General features: G+C 44.9%; 1 protein-coding gene across 2 annotated transcripts in view; it reads right to left on the reverse strand.

Moving 5' to 3' along the window:
- Adamts17 (ADAM metallopeptidase with thrombospondin type 1 motif 17) overlaps positions 1-17,746 on the reverse strand; it is a 323,860-nt gene that overhangs the window by 7,679 nt on the left and 298,435 nt on the right. Inside the window, exons 20-21 of one of the 2 annotated variants that reach the window (XM_052763539.1) lie at positions 16,776-16,980; positions 11,278-11,430 (exon numbers count right to left, since the gene is read on the reverse strand). In XM_052763539.1, the coding sequence (XP_052619499.1) occupies positions 11,278-11,430; positions 16,776-16,980 (358 nt within the window). Of the gene's footprint in view, positions 1-11,277; positions 11,431-16,775; positions 16,981-17,746 lie in introns of those variants that run through there. The other variant, XM_052763540.1, reaches the window with a different exon arrangement.

The following is a 17,746-nucleotide window of genomic DNA, read 5'->3' on the forward strand; positions in this document are numbered from 1 at the left end:
TGAAGGGTCCAGGAATATAGAAATATAAAATTGTAAACCTAAGGAAAAATAAAAGCTGACAGTCATCAGCTCTAAAGGTTAACCTAACAATGGCTCTCTGCTTGCAGCCAGCTCCTCTGTCAACAGCCAGGGGTTAACTTTTAACCCCCTTGCCCCTTATAGCCAACAACTGCCTGGACCAAAGTTAACTTTTAATAGATGTTTCTACGTGACTTTTAGCACACACCCCATGACTGATGCTTTCCCTCTTGCTATAAAAAGGGGACCAGAACCCGCCTCCAGGGCCACAACCTCAAAATCCAACTCTGGCTGTGGTCTCAGCCAGCTGATAAGCTTTTGTGACCCACAGTGATATTTATTTCTTCTTTTTTTTTTTTTTCTGGAATAAAGTTTGCTTCTGGTTTAATAGACTTTGGTGGTCTGTCCCCCATTATTGTGCGGCCCTGGACCCAACACTTCCACCAGCACCCCATCCAGGATTCCCCCAAATGGCTCTCGAGGTTACATAGCAGTGACTTTCTGCTGTTCTTAGGACTTAGCATACCCTGGTGTTGGCCAGGATGATAGAATGCCTAGCCACTCACTCCCCCATGACCATGCATGCACTGGCAAGACTTAGTCATCTCAGGGCCTTACATCCTACGTAATCGCGTGCAGCGTGATCACGTAACCTATGTTAGCTACATAAGCCCATATGCGCCTGTGCAGGGGAATCCACAAAAGCAGGTCCCGCATACCCCTCCCTCTCTCTTTCCTGCACAATCATTCCCATAGGCCTCAGCACCCCCCTTTTCTTCCCTTCCCCTAATAAACTCTTACAGTGGGCTTTGTTTTGCCTCGTGACTTCTCTCACATGCATGGTAAACAGCACCACATAGTAACACGGGAGACCCAGAAAGCACTTGGAGTGGCCAGCCATTTGCATCTTGGTGAGTGAGCATGCCATCCGGTGCAGAATCGGTGGCTGAGGCAGGGCTGGCCGAGAGTCACAGTAACGCGGCCACAGGCCCACAGCAGGTGGAGACTGCATCAGGGCAAGCAGCAGCTCTGAGGTGTCAGAGCAGAAGAGCTTTCTGTAAACACCCCTCACAGAACATGGGTGGCTCATTTTTAAGGCCATGGCACTTATCACCCTGTCAAGAGCACAGGAAAGTGTCTGGCAGCTCCAGACCCTGGGAGCATCCTGACCACAAGGCTTGTGTGAACACGACAGCGGAGGGGCCCCCTTCTTCCTGCTGGGCTCACTGCTTGTGCTGGCTGGTCTTAGTCAACTTGACACAAGCTAGAGTTATCTGAAAGGAGGGAACCCCACCTGAGGAAATGTCTCCATAAGATCTGGTTGTTGGGCATTTTCTTAGTGATTGATGGGGGAGGACCTGGTCCACTGTGGGTGGTCCCATCCCTGGGCTGGTGGTCCTGGGTTCTATAAGAAAGCTGAGCAAGCCAGTAAGCAGCACCCCTCCATGGCTTCGGCACCAGCTCCTGCCTCCAGGTCCCTGCCCTGCATGAGTTCTTGTTCTGACTTCCTTGGAAGCGTGAGCCATATGAACCCCTTCCTCCGCGGCTTGCTTTTTGGCCATGCTGTTTCATGGCAGCAATGGAAACCCTGACTAAGATGCTGCTCGTAGATATCTTCTGCGTGTTGTATTTTCTGTGCTGCCATTTCCATCCCCCAGACAGGAGGAGGCCAGGATACTTGCAGACTGGTGGAGATGGCTCCCTTGGGGCTTTTTAGAGGCCTTATAAGTCTGGCCAGCTCCTTGAGAGGTGGTTTCACTGCTACCAGGAGGTCAGTTGTCATTTTGATCTTTTTGGTAGGAGAGCCGTCAGATTTAACATGTGTTAGGTCTCAAACGCAGGATAAATGCCTTACCGAGGTGCCTATTTAACATACCAAAGTGGACTCTGGCCACCAGCCTCCCTCAGTCTCCACCTGTTAGAGTCACCCTAGCTGGCATCCTCCACTCCATAGACTAAACTCTCCAGCCCCCCTCCTCCAGCTTCCCTGATTCCTATATAATCCTGCCATTTTGGCTATTCTGATCTCTTGGTCTCCTGGCTTCTTGGCTCCTCTCCTACCACCCTCCTTTTCTCTGCCCCCCAACTCTCGTTGCTTCTCTTCTCTACCTGCTTTACCCACTTGTTTCTTCTTGCCTTCTCAGATAAGCATCTTCTCAGGGCTCCCTTCTCTGTTTCTTGCTCACTGGAGCTTGCTTTCCACCCCTGGGCACCCCATCACATGGAAAGGGATACCTCTCCACTGTGACCCTGGGCATCTCACTGACAAATCTTGGTCCCTTGGGGTTGCCCTTGGGGACTGAGACACTGTCCTATGGCACTCACCCCTCACAGTGTCTCCCTTCCTGTGCCTTTTGTCTTTTGCTATTGGAACCCTCCTTCCGATGGTACCCCTATTTATGGCCCCTTTTGAAAGTCTCATCTAATTCCTATTTGCTTTGCTCCTGGGAATTTTTCATTACCACCCTTTCTTCAAGGGCCTTTTCCCTTCCTCTAGCTAACCATGGGCTCTTCTCATTCAAGCTTAGACTGTTGATTCCTCTCTCCAGCTTTAGCTAATCTTTCCCTCTCCTTGGACTCAGATAGTATTAAGACTCATTGCCTTATTTTTACTGAAAATATGGCTTGGCCCCCATTGACAGTCACAGTGGCCAGGAAACAGCACATGTGATTTCCAAATTCTCACAGATTGTGACAATGTCTGTCACGGCACAAGCAAATGATCCAGAAACTCTTATCTCTAAGCATTCTTTGCTCTCCCCTCTCCCCTTATCTAAGCTGTCTCTGCTCTCTGCTCTCGACTCTCCCTCTGATCACTGGGTTCAATCTTACAGAGATTCAAATGTCTGTTGTGGATGAATAATCTTGGAAAAATCGTCATATGCTATTTTATTCTACTAAAAAGCTGGACCTGGAGATGAGACTTGGTCTGCCCATTTTAGACCCAAGCATGTTGCCACTAAAGCCTTTGCTCTGGGCCAGGCTAGCCACCTGACTCTGTGACAGGGAGAAAGAAAACAAAACAGAAAAGCCCAGGGACAAGACATTTTGTTCTTGAGAACAACTAGGAAGTAAGCCATTTCCAATAGAAGTTACTGATGCTAAATACAATTACATCACACTTCTAAGACAAGATATTTTTGGATAAGGTTTATAAATTCCTAAGGTTATAATGGTCTATTCAGGCTAACAGAAACTGACTTAAAGATACATGTCTAGCTGGGCGGTGGTGGTGCACGCCTTTAATCCCAGCACTCGGGAGGCAGAGCCAGGCGGATCTCTGTGAGTTCGAGGCCAGCCTGGGCTACCAAGTGAGTTCCAGGAAAGGTGCAAAGCTACACAGAGAAACCCTGTCTCGAAAAACCAAAAAAAAAAAAAGAAAAAAAAAAAAGATACATGTCTAACCATTTTTGTCTTTGCTAACATTGTTAATTTTTAGCTATTTGGAGACACTGAGTCATTAAAAATAATATTTTGTAAAAAGTATATTATAAAAGAATCAGGAAAGTTATGTTCCCAGTATCTCCATGGAATATATTTATGGTTTCAAGTTTATTTTGCTATTAAAGGTTCTTCTATTCAAAATTCATAAATTTTTTTTTTTGTGTGTGTTTTCAAGACAGGGTTTCACTATGTAGCCCTGGCTTTCCTGGAACTCTGTAGACCAGGCTGGCCTTGAACTCAGAGTTCTGCCTGCCTCTGCCTCCTGAGTGCTGGGATTAAGGGCATGTGCCACCGCTGTCCAACTTCAAAATTCACAAATTTTAAGACACAAATGTAACAGAGATAAAATTAGGAAATCATTGTAAACTGCTAGAGATAATTAAAATATAAAAGTTAATGGTCAGTTACCTTATGGTCAAATTCTTTAATGTGCTCAGAACTGTGTTTGTAGTCATTACATATTTATGTAATTTATTTACAGGGACAAACTTGGAGAGAAAGAACAATTTACATCTGCATTATATAGTCTTCTATATATGTTGTTAAAGTAAAACCTGAGGCAAGTAATTGAAAATAAGTTCAAAGTAAACTTAAAACTTGTTTAATATAAATAATATTCAAAATTAGGCATATTAAAATAAAGAATTTGCCAGGTGGTAGTGGCGCACGCCTTTAATCCCAGCACTCGGGAGGCAGAGCCAGGCGGATCTCTGTGAGTTCGAGGCCAGCCTGGACTACCAAGTGAATTCCAGGAAAGGTCAAGGCTACACAGAGAAACCCTGTCTCGAAAAACCAAAAAAAAAAAAAAATAATAATAAATAAATAAATAAAGAATTTAAGAGGTCAGTTTACAGCCCTCCATCCCTCGGACAGATTTGAATATGGCATTTAAAGTGTTTAATGGGAGGGAGAGGCAGGGCAAAATGGACAGAAATACCAGCTTTGGGCAGCAGTCCTGAGGCTACTTCCAAAGACGATGAGGGACCAATGGATTCTACATGGAGCCTGCTTCAAATGTGGTGATACCTGTCACTGGGCAGAGAACTTCACTTTACCTCAGCCACCACCAGGAGCCTGCACAACCTGAACAGGCTGGACACTGCAAGGTTGACGGTGTCACTTTGCCTTGCCAAGGTAGGCCAGGCCCCTAAGTTTCTCCTCTACAGGAAAATCTCTCAAGTCTTCTGGGTCTGGCAGCCAAAGACTGATGCTGCCCTGGGACTTTGGCCCCAACACCTCCATCAAGATTATCACAGAGGAGCCCAGGTTAATGGTTCAGATTAGTGGGTAAGTGTCTGCCATTTTTAATTGACATGGAAGCTACTAGGCCGATAGTTCCTGATCCATCTGGTAAAACCTATCCTTACCCAAGTCTTTTGAATAAAAACACTTCAAAATGGAGGGAGGCTCAGTTACCTGCCCCAGGTATCTACTCACACTTGGTTTCAAGTGCAAAGGTTAGGCCTTGCATTTCCCCAGAGCTAACAGGCTTCCTGCCGAGAGAGATAGACTCACAATAAGGTTTCAATAAAAAAAGCAAACTCAGAACAACCATGCTGTTGCTGCTGACTTTAAAGTCTACTTTTTACTATTCTTTATGCTCCAGTGATAACTTAGAAAGGACTCACTTTCCAATGATGACTCTCAATAATTAAGCCCCTATGCCCATGTACACGATTGAATATTTCCATATGGAAAGGAAAGGCAAAGTTTAAAGATTAAGATAGCTGGATGTTTCCAGAATGGAAAGGGGAAAAAAAAATAGGTTTATACATGTTGTGAAGGTCTGAGGAAGTGATTTAAGGTATGTGAAAAATGAAACTTAAAGATGATGCAAATGATATTTAAACTTGTTCAGAGTTTAACATATTAACAGATGGAGTGCTAAGTTATTAATCTGGTCTTGGTAATAGTTCTAAGCACTGGCCGCTAAAGCTTTTTCAAAAATAATTAAAATTATCATTGCCACATGCTCAAAAATTTTCCTTTGTTTTCTTTTTTAAGTCTAGACTTAAAAAGTGTGCTGGAAATGGCTCTGTCCTACCCATATCTATCCAGTCCTCTTAAGGTGGTGGTGTGCGGGCTACAGGACCGAGGAAAGAGTATTCATGCTTCCGTCCCAGAACCACCTTTCTGGCCCTCAACCTCTTCTTCTCCTTTGTTCTCTTTCCTGCCAGAAAATCTCTGTCTTATTACAGATGAATGTTCATGTTGGTACTGATAACTTCTCAGGCTTTATTTTTGCCGTGACTCAACACATGAGTCTGCTTGAACTGTTTGCAGACATGAATTAACTGCTTTCTCTACAACAAGGACTTCAATACAGATGAAAACAGACGCAGTCCTGCTGATAGATCTAAAACTTTTATCTCTTTCCGTCAACTTTAGGAGTGTTATGTAAACTTCAGGGAGTCAAGACTTGGACCCCCGCTTCCCCATCACAGTTCAGATGGGATCTGGATCCCTTGTCTGGTAAGTGCACTTCTCAGTCAATGGGACTGCTACGTGTAAGGTCTCCCACCTTCTGTCTATCCCTGAGGATGGGTGCTTTCCTTCTCGCCCTGTTGGGTGGTCTCTATCTTCCTGACCTTCCAGACAGTGTAGACCTAGAAGTTTCAAATATAGATTTAAAATAGACACCCCCACCCAAGCCCTTAACTTTACCTTCTGTCCATAGTCTGCTGTGGAATAATCCTTGTGTATACTGTGTGAATATGTGTCACTATGATCGGTTTAGTAAACCAGCTGAATGGTCAATAGCTGAACAGGATAAAGTTAGGCAGGAAAGCCAAACTGAGAATAATGGGATGAGGAAGGGTGGAGTAAGAGGAATTGTTAGATAGATAGAAAGTGAGTTGGACACACAAAATGGGATAGAGGTAAAAGCCACAAGCCTTGGGGCAGCACATAGATTAATAGAAATGGGTTAAGTTGTAAGAGCTAGTTAGTAGTAACAAGCCTGAGCTATTGGCCGAGCATTTATAATTAATATTAAGAAGCCTCTGAGTGATTATCTGAGAGTGGCTGTGGGACGGGAAAACTCCACCTGCAATAGTTTGTGTCTATCACACTAGATGTTCACTCAGCTGACAGGCACCATCCCGGAGTCAACCTTGGCCCTAAGGCTGCTCCCAAACCAGCTCATCTCATTAGCCTCGGTGGCTCTACAAAGCTGGCAGGCCCTCAACTGCCAGCCAGAAGAGGAGGTCCTTGCCTCTTCCTCAGTGGAGATGTTGCTACTATGTGAACCAGCCTGGCCAAGTAGACAAGTAGATTAAAGACTTTGAGGAGCTGGCTCACAAACTATGGCCTCCAGGGGCCGACTCCTGTGTGGGGCTCTCCTTTTGGTCTGCCTTGGATGGAGCCTCTGGATCCTTCAGCTCCTTGGCCACTGATATCCATACTTCTTGTGATAATGATTGCTACCTGTTTCTTCACATTCTTTTAGGAGAGAATTGGTAAAATAATTTACCCAAGGGTCAGTAAGCCAGATGCTTCTGACAATTTCTCCTGTTCTCCCCCCATAGCTTGCCTGTCTGATTCCCCCTCTTTGACCAGTGTTCCAGGCTTAAGATCCTCCTCCTCCACATGTCCCCATTTAGTCAGAAGTAGCTGGATGATTACAGTTGTCCCTTACCATCAAGAAAGGGTTGGAACATTAGGTCCAAAGTGGGCCCCTGAAATGGCAGTGCTGCTGACAATGTTTTAAATGACAGTCTGGGCTCAGCTCAGGCTTGACTCTGACTAGGTAAACAGAAGGGTTACTGCCTAAACTCAACATTCCTCAGAAACCTTGTGAAGCAGGTTTCTCTTTGTCAGAAAAAGCCATTACTTCCCTTATCCTCTCCCAGCCCCCATAGCCAACTACCTCTGGCTATGAGGCGTCTAGTCCCCTATTAACTCAGACAAGCCTGCCACAGATCAAAGCCCCCACAGTAGCTCCCAGGCTCTTCTGGCCCATGGTCCCCCCACCTACTAGAGTAGTTCCCAGGCTGTTCCAGCTTGCACACCTCCTCCCACTACAACGTGCCTTCTTAAGACTGGCAAGGTTTTCCCCACCTTCTGTTCCCTCTACACAGCCTGGTAGTTTGATTCCCCAATAAACCTTTCTTTTTGTCCCCAGAGTTGTCTAGTTTGGTGCTAACCCTTAGGACGGCGTCTGCAGGTATGTGGTTTCTCCTATCCATCACCTCCTTGGGAAAGGCTCACTTTTCCCATAGCACTTGGGAGGAAGTGCCCTGGGACTGCACAGGTAGGAAGACATACCTTCTGAGAGCCCCAGTCACGGGCTCCTCTCAGTCCTGACTGAGCAGGTATTGTCTCCCACCAATTATGGGGTCCCACTGATATGAAGAGGCCAGGAGGGGCCCAGAGGACGGCCCAGAGTGCTAGTCTTCTAATTTCCATCTAGGCTGCTGCTTGCTTACTAGTCATAGGAAAATAGTCCACAGCAATTGGGTTGAAAACGCAGCAGACTCCACGGGCAAAACAGCAACACCCTGCAAAGTGGGATGGCAGAGAGGATACCAAAGTCCTAAAACAGGTCCAGTGTGGACAACAGAAAACCCACAGGAAGGTCCATCCCATGGCACCCACATTCATTGTTCCAGCCACCTGGAGAGTGAGGTCAGGGGCTTTATGGGGAGTTGTATTTACCTTTCCCCACCCCAAAGAAGCCAGAAAGAGAACCATGGGTACATTTCTACCTGGATGGGGGCTGATCTCAGACCCCACCACCAGTGATGGCAGCATCAGAGAAGATGGTGAGGTAGACAGCTTTGGGGGTGGCTCTTGAATGACGTCTATGCTCCTTCAGCTCCACCTGTTCCCAGCACTCCCTATGTACACATGCATACTTGCAATTTAGCATCTCTGGGTTCTGATCTGCATGGCAGAGCAAACCTGTGAGACCTGGCTTGATGCATGAAGTTAAATCACTGTAGGCTGTGGGCTGGTAAAGCTCTGGCTGGACCTGCTGTGGCTGGGTTGGGGGGCTTGACTCTGCCACAAACACACATAGCCACTCAGCCTGTACAGTGGCCAAGATCTGGGGAGGTCCTCATGTTCTATGGATCCTCATTCTTAATGCCACAGACAACTGACCAAGCTGGCTATGTCAAGGTGAGCACTGTGGTCCTGCCACAAGTTGCTCTGAAAAGGCAAGAAGCAGTCATTCACCAAGGCACGACTGGGAAGGGGAATGCCCGACCCAAGGCTCTGCCTCTTGAGATGGGTGGGTGAGGACCTGTAAGTTTGAGGGATACTGTGCTAACATCCTCAGGCAGGGAGGGAGCTGAGAGTAAGGGAAGAGGGAGCCACATGAGCAGTGATTTTGCAGAGCTGTACAGCAACCCAGGATCTTCTCTTATTTCTAATTATCTTTGGTACTTTGCTACTGTTTGACCAGAAATTCAAAGTCTTTAAGAAAACAAAAGTGCCTACTCTGTCCTTAAAACCAGAAGGGCTGGGCTGAGAAATTCAAGCCTTGGGTGGCTGGTGACAGACTACTGTATCCAAAGGCTTACAGGCACCAGCCCTTGGACTCCCAAAGCCACCATAAGCCCTGAGCACTAAATTGAGATCTAAGAGCTTGGACTGTTGTTGAGGGTTTTAATTGCCTCAATCTCCTTTTCTGAGTGACAGGAGTGATGGGCTGGCTGGAGAAGAATGGGGATGTGAGACACAGGGTACAAAGCAAAGGAGAAACAATTGCTCTGTATCCCCCCAACAGTAGATGGGCATGTGTGGCCCCAGGACTCACCTCTGCCTCCTGCCCAAGACTATCTGGGGGCCATAGAGACACCAATCCCTCCCAGGCTGGCTCTGGATAGCCTTGGTCAGGGAAGCTTGACTAATGAGGCCAGGTCAAGTTGATGAGAACTGTCTTGGGGCCTGAGGCTATAACAATGTGACCTGAGTGGTGTGTTTTAGGCAGTTGAGCTTAGTTGTCTTAGAGTGTCCTCATCTATACCTTGGAATGCATGAGCATCTTTGAGGAACAGGCAGGGACAGCTTTTGGGCTTCCCATCTTGGAGATACAGACAAGGATGAGAGAGAGCGAGACACATACATGGAATCAGAGCACTGAATCTACCACTTGCTGTCTCCACTCAGTGAGTATAACTCCTCAGGGTTGCAGAGTTCTTTCGCAATGGCTTTGAAGTTAGATTTCTTCTACTTGAGATTCATCCTGGCGGCTCCATGCTGGACTTCACTAACAGTCATGCTTCTGGGGTACATCGATTGTGTTTGGGGGTGGGGAATGGACTGATGACCTTCATTCCGTTTCTTTGGTCAGACATTGTCAAGGAATAGAAAGGTCCTTTGGTCTTCTTTAAATTCAGTTATCCACAGGCTGCATTTTGACACAACAGGAGACACTGGATTGTTTAGCACTGGAAGCCTTGGAGGGTTTGTGCTCTGATATAGGCTGGGGACAGCATGGACATTTCCACAGGTGCCAGAATCTGAAGGTACAGCTTTCCAGAGGACAGGCCATTCCTCCTCCCAGAAGCCAGAGATAGAACCAAACTGCCTGCCTGGGACATACTGCCAGGTTTTATAGTGAAACCCAAATCCAAATTTTCAGGAACCATTTTAAAACATTTTAGATATTGGCAACTGATTCTGAAATGTTTACAGTACTGACTGTGCAGGCCAAGTGATCGCAGATGCTTCTGGGACCCTTGGATGGAGACACCAGAAGTGTGGGGAGGTTTTCAGCTGCTGAAACCATAATATACTCCCTGCATTCATGAGATACCGAGTGTCTCTGCAACAAGGCTCTTGGGACAATATATAAGCTAGTTCTTACACAGGCCTCAGTCCTCAGTAAATATGAGTCATTCAAAGCTACCATGGCTACTGGGTGGCGGTGGTGTATGCCTTTAATCCCAACATTCGGGAGGCAGAGGCGGGAAGATCTCTGTGAGTTCCAGGCCAGCCTGGTCTACAGAGCAAGTTCCAGGACAGGTACCAAAGCTACACAGAGAAACCCTGTCTCAAAAAACCAAAAAAAAAAAAAAAAAAAAAAAAAAGGTACCATGGGTCAAACAGCAAAGCCTTGGTACAGTATACAGGTGTGTATGCAGGTGCACATGGATGTAGATGCCAGAGGACAACCTCAGGTATGGTTCTTCACCTGCCATCAACATTTTTCATTGGTCAGGTTTCTCACTGGCATGGAATGCACTGATTTGGGAAGGCAGGCTGATTGGCAGGAAGCCCCAAGGACCCTTTCATCTCCACTTCCCTAGCATTGGGGTTACAAGAGAAGCTGTACACGCCAGTTTTGACAAAGAAACATCATATTGAGAAACATTCAATTGCCATTTGAACCTTTCACAGCTCTTGGGCATCTCCAAGGAGTCTTGCCTTCTCTACCCTGCATCTTCCAGACTCTTGCTTACAAAATAAATGGTACTTCACAGGCTTTGAAATGGGTCTGCCCAACCTAGCTCCTGCATTTGTGAGGCTTTCATGATGGGTAGCTATGTGGTTAGGCTCATGGTGGTTTGCTGGGGTACCACCAGCATGTTGCAAGGGGCAGCTGGGCTGGTAAGGAATGCCCACTGTGCACTTTAGGCTGCATTTGATTTGCTTCCAAATGCACAAACTGCAGTGGGATGCTCCCAGCCAGCTGAAACAGTGCTGGCTGGTTGAAAAGATCAGGGAAGATGTACGCAGGGTCAGCAGTGAGTCCAGTTCTGAGGAGTGGGGAAAGAGTGAACTTGCCTCATGATCTCCAGCAGAACGGGGGCTCACGCTAGCTCACGCTGCCATGGCAGGCTGGAAACCCAGCACGGCTGTTCTCACCTTAGACCAGTCTCCAGTTTTCCACTCATAGCAGCCGGAGTAGTCCTCACACGCCTCCTCAGCTTTTGGCCTTGTGGACGCATCACATTTCCCTTGAGAGTTGGTGCATGTCACAGTTCGTTTCTGGGTCCCCTTGCCACAGTTGGCGGAGCACTGCAAGACATAGCAAGGCGTTTAGTACATTCCCATTTGGTTCAAGTCCATTCACATCACGGAAACCCCCACCGTGTACCCAGCCCAAGTGGGGAAGCAGACATGATGGTGCCTCATATTCCGTCCTCAAATGCTCATGGCTCTTCAGTCCCATTAGACTGGGACTTCAGTTGGGACTTTGGAGTCCCGACTCCAAAGAACTCATGGAAGAAGGTCAAATGAGGGAAGTGGAATTTAATGGACAGCTAAAAAATTTAATGGGCAGTTCTAAAAGATCAATTCAGGGCATGAGTTCAAAGGGCAAACAGAACATGAGCTGGCAGGAGAAGCAGGGGCCAGCTGGAGCCAAGTGGGGTTCTGACCGAAAAGGAGTCTGGGCCAGCTGGCCTCTAGATACACAGGGCAAAGATGTCAAAAAGGAGGCAACAGCTAGAAGCCATGGGTGTTTCTCGTAAGGCAAGCTTGGAATTTAAGTGTGGATACCAAGAATGGAGAGATCAACACTCTACACAGTAGCATAGCCGACTTATTAGGAGACATGGCAAGAAACAACTTGGAGATGGGATCTGGGCAGAGCCAGAGTGATTACTAATGATGATCAAGCCCTCAAGAGCTCAAGACTGCAGTGTCCTCATGCAATAAAGAATGACAAAAGCCAGGCAGTGGTGGTGCTTGCCTTTAATCCCAGCACTTGGGAGGCAGAGACAGGTAGATCTCTGAGTTTGAGGCCAGCCTGGTCTACAGAGTGAGTTCCAGGACAGCCAGGGCTATACAGAGAAACCCTGTCTTGAAAAACACAAAGGCAACACACACACACACACACACACACACACACACACACACACACAAAGGCAAGAGTTCAAGGAGTTGACAGGACACAGGGACACTAGGTGCTCTGGGATACGTCCGGATCCCGCCCCAGCCCACTCCACTGTGGGAAGGCATGCTATATTGGCTGGTTTTAAAATAATAAAGTCCTTTAAAAGAGAGTAAAGAAATATAAAAGAAAAAAGCCACGTAAAGATGGAAAATACACAGAGAGTCTGGATCCTATATGTTATTGTTTTATCTTTAAATTTTTTGGCTGCTAAGAGACACTAGATTATGAAAGCTGCTAGATTAAACCAACCTATATATTTTTAAAATGTCTTGACATCAAAATGGAAGTCAAAAGATATGTTATTTTGGGGAAGAGGTTATGCTTTTATTTCCACAGGAGTTGAGAGGCTGTATTGGATTCATTCCAGGTTAATATGGTCAGGTTTGATCAGGGAAGACCCCTTGAAAATCTTGACTACATTCATAAAGAAATAAACCTAGAAGAACTACAACACATGTGATATATATTTACCTCCTCAAACATAAAACAAAAAATCATCTTTGGCTGACCTGTGTATAATACAGTCTACACTTGTATTAATGCAGATATGTATGTTACCTTTAAAAGTTTATGTATTTTCAGAGCAAGGGACAGACACCAACAAAAATGATGGCCTAGGTGATCCAGTATCCAGAACAGCTTCAAGGCTGCTGACTGAGATGATCCAGTATTACAGAACGCTCCAACTAAGACTTAATAATTATTCTGATTTTCTCAAGGTTCTCCCAAAGATGCCAGTGCCCCAAGACAAAAGAAAGCAACAACATCCCAAAAGAAGGATTATGGATGTTTGTTATCATTTGAGAGGGGTTGGTTACAAGTTGTTATTGGTAATGATCAGAAAAAAAGCTGAACAAAGAAGATTAGATTCAGGGATTTCATTCTGAAATGAAAAAAGGGGATATAGAAATAAGTAGGTAAGTAGGTAGATTATTGAATTTACTTTTAAACTAAAAAAACAACTACTAGTCTTACATATTTTACATTGGTATGGATTTTCGTATATTGATATAAATTTAAAGTTAATTTTGTTATACTGTATGTATATTTCTATTCTTATTTAGGGTATTATGTTTATGCAACTCATTTAAAAATGTAATGCATAATTAAAAATACAGATTAATAGTCATCTATAATAGTCAAACATATAGTCATTTTAGGTATGTTTTCAAGGTCAAACAGAAATAATTTTAGATAGACAGCTGATCTTCAAACACTTCATAGATCTACAGAATATGACATTTATGATGTTTTAATAATACAAGGTTTTTAATGACAATGAGATGTCTGCTCCTGGCAGCAACAATCTACTTCAGAGAAGATGATAGGCAACAAAGAAACTCCATGTGGAGTTTGCTTTTTTGTGGCAAAAGTTAGCCATGGAGCAAGAAACTGCCCTTGCCTTGACTGCTGACAGTATGCTGTCCAAATTAGACAAGCAGGACATGAAAGAAAGTGACTGCTGAACTTTGCCAAGATAAGGTAGGACAGCCCCTCAGAAAATCCTGCTTCATAGATAAGTCTGTCAGATATTCTGTGCCTTGTAGGCCGAAGATGCATGCCCCAATGTTACAGAGAAATCTTGAGTGACTGTCTAGGCAGCCAGCTGTTACTATCATTTCTCACATTTTTTAGAAGTCACTTGTTTGCACTTTCTGCTTACTTAGGTAGTATTATTTCCTTCTCTGATATCTGAGGGTGTTGAAGATTAGATAGTTATAGTTATAGTCTTCCTTGTTAACAGATTCAGAAAAGAACTCACTAAAGAGGTGTAAAATGTATACGTTTGAAAGACATCAAATAATAGTTTTCAGTTGGTAATACAAGTAAGGATAAAAAAGGTAAATTAAGTATAAAACTCTAGATTCACAAAGATAAGATAGATAATATTTTCTCTAAATTTACCAAACACAAATGGACTGGATATCATACCTGTAATTCTTTTTTTGTTCTGTTTTTTTTTTTTTTTGTTCTTTTTTTATTTTTTCCGAGACAAGGTTTCTCTGTGTAGCTTTAGAGCCTGTCCTGGAACTTGCTCTGTAGACCAGGCTGGCCTTGAATGCACAGAGATCTGCCTGCCTCCTCACCAAGTGCTGGGATTAAAGGTGTGCATCACCACTGCTTGGCCATACCTGTAATTCTTACTTGATAACTGTTTTTTTGCTGTATATAAATTTACTATGTTAAAGTAAAACCTTCCTTTTTTATTTAGACAAAAAGGGGGAAATATGGAATATTCTTTTACACTGTGTAAATGCATGTTGCTGTGATTAGTTTAATAAAGAAGCCGACTGGCCAATAGCTGGACAGGAGGTTAGTCAGGAGAATCAGACTAAGGACATTTGGAAGAAGAAGGGCAGAGTCAGAGGATTCACCAGCCAGCCAGGGAGAAGAAACAGGAGGTGCAAGATGAAAGAGAGGTAACACCATGTGGCAGAATGTAGCTTAATAGAAGTGGGTTAATTTAAGTTGTAAGAGTTAGTACAAGCCTGAGCTATCAGCTGAGCATTTATAATTAATAATAAACCTCTGTGTGGTTATTTGAGAGCCAGCTAGCAGGATACAGAAAAACTCTGCCTACCCTCTGGCATTTCAATCACTGCTGTCCATCTGTTTTCTTGGCCAAGGGCTGGCTCTGACCTCTTTGATCAGTAGCCCTTTCCCTTGAGGCTCTCAGCCATGAGGAAAGGCAGGTGCAGGTGGATGTTGCAAAGGACTCAGGAGGGTGATACTCAGTCTCTCTTTACTTCCCTGCAGGATGGGGCCAAGAAGCTGAGGAGAAGAGGGCTCCTAACAAGTTTGATTTCCTTCTGATATGTGGTCCTCCTTGCAATCAAGTCATAAGGAAGCTGGGGAGGTGATGGGTGGCAGGGGTGATCAATACTGTTGGGTGAATAAGTTTCTAAGTCTCTTATCCCATAAGAAAATGAAAGCCAGTTTCTAGCAGAAGGGCCGTAGGTACGTTGGCTCACAGCAGAAGGACAGAATCCCAGCTTTGTGGACAATTCAAAGAGGACAATTAGATTCCATGTTCTAGGCAGGCAGCATCAGATGGATCCATGTAGACAATGGCTCAGGATTAGGGTTAGGGATGTCCAGAGAGACAGGCATAGAGGAATGTCTTTAACTCCTGTTTTGGTGGGTCATGCTTCCCATGTGGTGGTCTTCCATGCTGTAATATGACTTGGCTCTTTAGGTAAGAATGGATTCTATTTTTCCCATAGGGAAGAGTCTGAGTGGAAAATTTGGGGACTTGATCTGATTAAAGTACAAATCTTGTTTGATTGAGATCAAGGTAGTCAAAGCGCTGGGGATTACATGGCCTGGGGGAGGGGGAGGGGTCAGGGGGTGTTCATATGCCTCTATCTCAGGTACAGAGGAAGAATCCCCATGAATAACAAACTAGGAACCTAAGTGTAAAGAAAGAAAGAAAACCAATGAATTTTAAACTCTCCACTTTTCTTCAAATATCATAAAAGGCAGGATGAGGACCTCTGTCCTTAAATAGGTATATTTCAAGATTTGTCTGAAATTAAACTTCAGTTTAGAGCAGCCAATGGCAGGGTTTCTGTTCATTAAAAATGGGCCAAATACTTTTTTATTCAAAATAATTATGTTTGGCAATCAAAGAGAACTTTAAAAATATTTTCCATACTGCAGCGTGTCTTGGATCTTAGCCTCCTTAAGTTCTCTAGACTACTCTATGTCTGGTGGGACCAGGAGAAGTCCATCCCTTTATTTAGCTATTTTTTGTTTGTTTTATATCCAAACAATCAACATAATTGTAATGTCAAGGCAAAGCCCTAAAGATGACTTCACCAAAGATAAAATGGTATTTCCAGGACCGGCATTCCTACTTAAAACTTAGGCCTTGACTTTGAACTCTTTCCAGCAGATTTTTTGGTGTGAGATTCGTAACTCTTGACTTGCATACCAAAGGCTGTCCCTCCCAGCATCGGACTCCTGCAGCCTGTAAGCACGGCCTGGCATTGCAGAGAAGTCTTTGAAACCAGCTGCTTAGCTTGACCATACTACAACTCAACCATGTCCAAAGGGAAGGAAAAGGTCAACGGGTAGCTGTCTATCTATCTATCTATCTATCTATCTATCTATCTATCTATCTATCTATCTATCATCATCATCATCATCATCATCTGTCACCTGTCCATCTATCATCTCTGGGTAGGATTTGCACAAGGAATGGAAATCAAATAGTACTTTCCCAATGGTGTACACATTCTCAAAACTACATTATGTATGTTTGTTTGTCTGTTTTTAGCCATTTTGTCATTTTAGATGGGGCTTAAGGAGTGCACTTGTGAGCTGATCATGGGGCAGGAGAGGACTTCTTATATGGGGATGAGTTACAAATACCCTGGAGCAGATAGCACACAGTGGGCCCTGTGGTTAAGGCCTAAGGCCCTTGCGCATGGCTTCAGCCTCAGTGGCAAGCCCAGGCACTCACCTCTGACCACTCTGATGCCTCCCAGATAGACAGGCAGTCCTGGCCTTCACAGCTCTGTACTGGTGTCGGCCGGGGTTCTGAGCAGTAGAGGGGCCGAGTAGTGACATGTGTGCCGTTCTGTAGCTGGTACATGCAAGTCACCTCCCGATGTTGGAGACCCTTCTCACAGGTCGCTGAGCAGGGGCTCCACTGACCGGCCACCCACCTGCCCAGAGGGAGAAAGGACATTAAGAAAATAATCTGGTGGTGGGCGAGTGGGGAACAAGACAGATCTAGAAAGCTTTGTCATCAATTCTGGAAATAATTCCAGACCTTCAGAACAGAGGTTATCTAGTTCAGTGGCCTCTTTCGTATAGGGAGCTTTCTGCTACAACACTCCCAGGTTAGGTTAAGTAATATTCCAGCTGGTCACTCCCTCCCTGTAGTGGGATCATATACCCTGTCTGTTGTCATAACACATGCTTAGCTCAATGGAGTGTGAGCGGCCATGAAACTGGTCATGTCCCAACAGCAGCTTAAAAAAGATATTTATGTGTGTGCACAAGTGTATAATGTGTGTTTGGAGGCCACAAGAAGGTATTATTGATTCCATCTTGTTTCACCTACGCTTAGGGGCAGAGTCTCATCCTGAACTGGGGGCTAATGTTTTGGCTAGGTTGGAAGCCAGGAAGTCCCAGCAATCCTCCTGTCTGCATCTCTCCCTGGAGCTAGGGTTACAGGTGTTTGCAGAGACAATCAGCTTATTATGTGGGTGCTAGGATGCAAATTCTTATCTTTGCAATTGTAGAACAAGCATTCTGAACCACTAAGTCATCTTTCCACACCCCCATTCAACAGAAGCTTTCCATGTGGTTATGAAGTTGGCTGATTCTGTTTCCCACCCTCTACCATGAGACTCTAGCACTGTTTTAAGGCAATGTGATATTGGTTACTACAGCATTAGCTGACTGATACAGTCTGCACAGAGGCCT

Source organism: Peromyscus californicus, unplaced genomic scaffold (genome assembly GCF_007827085.1).
Source record: "Peromyscus californicus insignis strain IS unplaced genomic scaffold, ASM782708v3 Scaffold_4__1_contigs__length_199733344, whole genome shotgun sequence".
Lineage (NCBI taxonomy): Eukaryota > Metazoa > Chordata > Mammalia > Rodentia > Cricetidae > Peromyscus > Peromyscus californicus.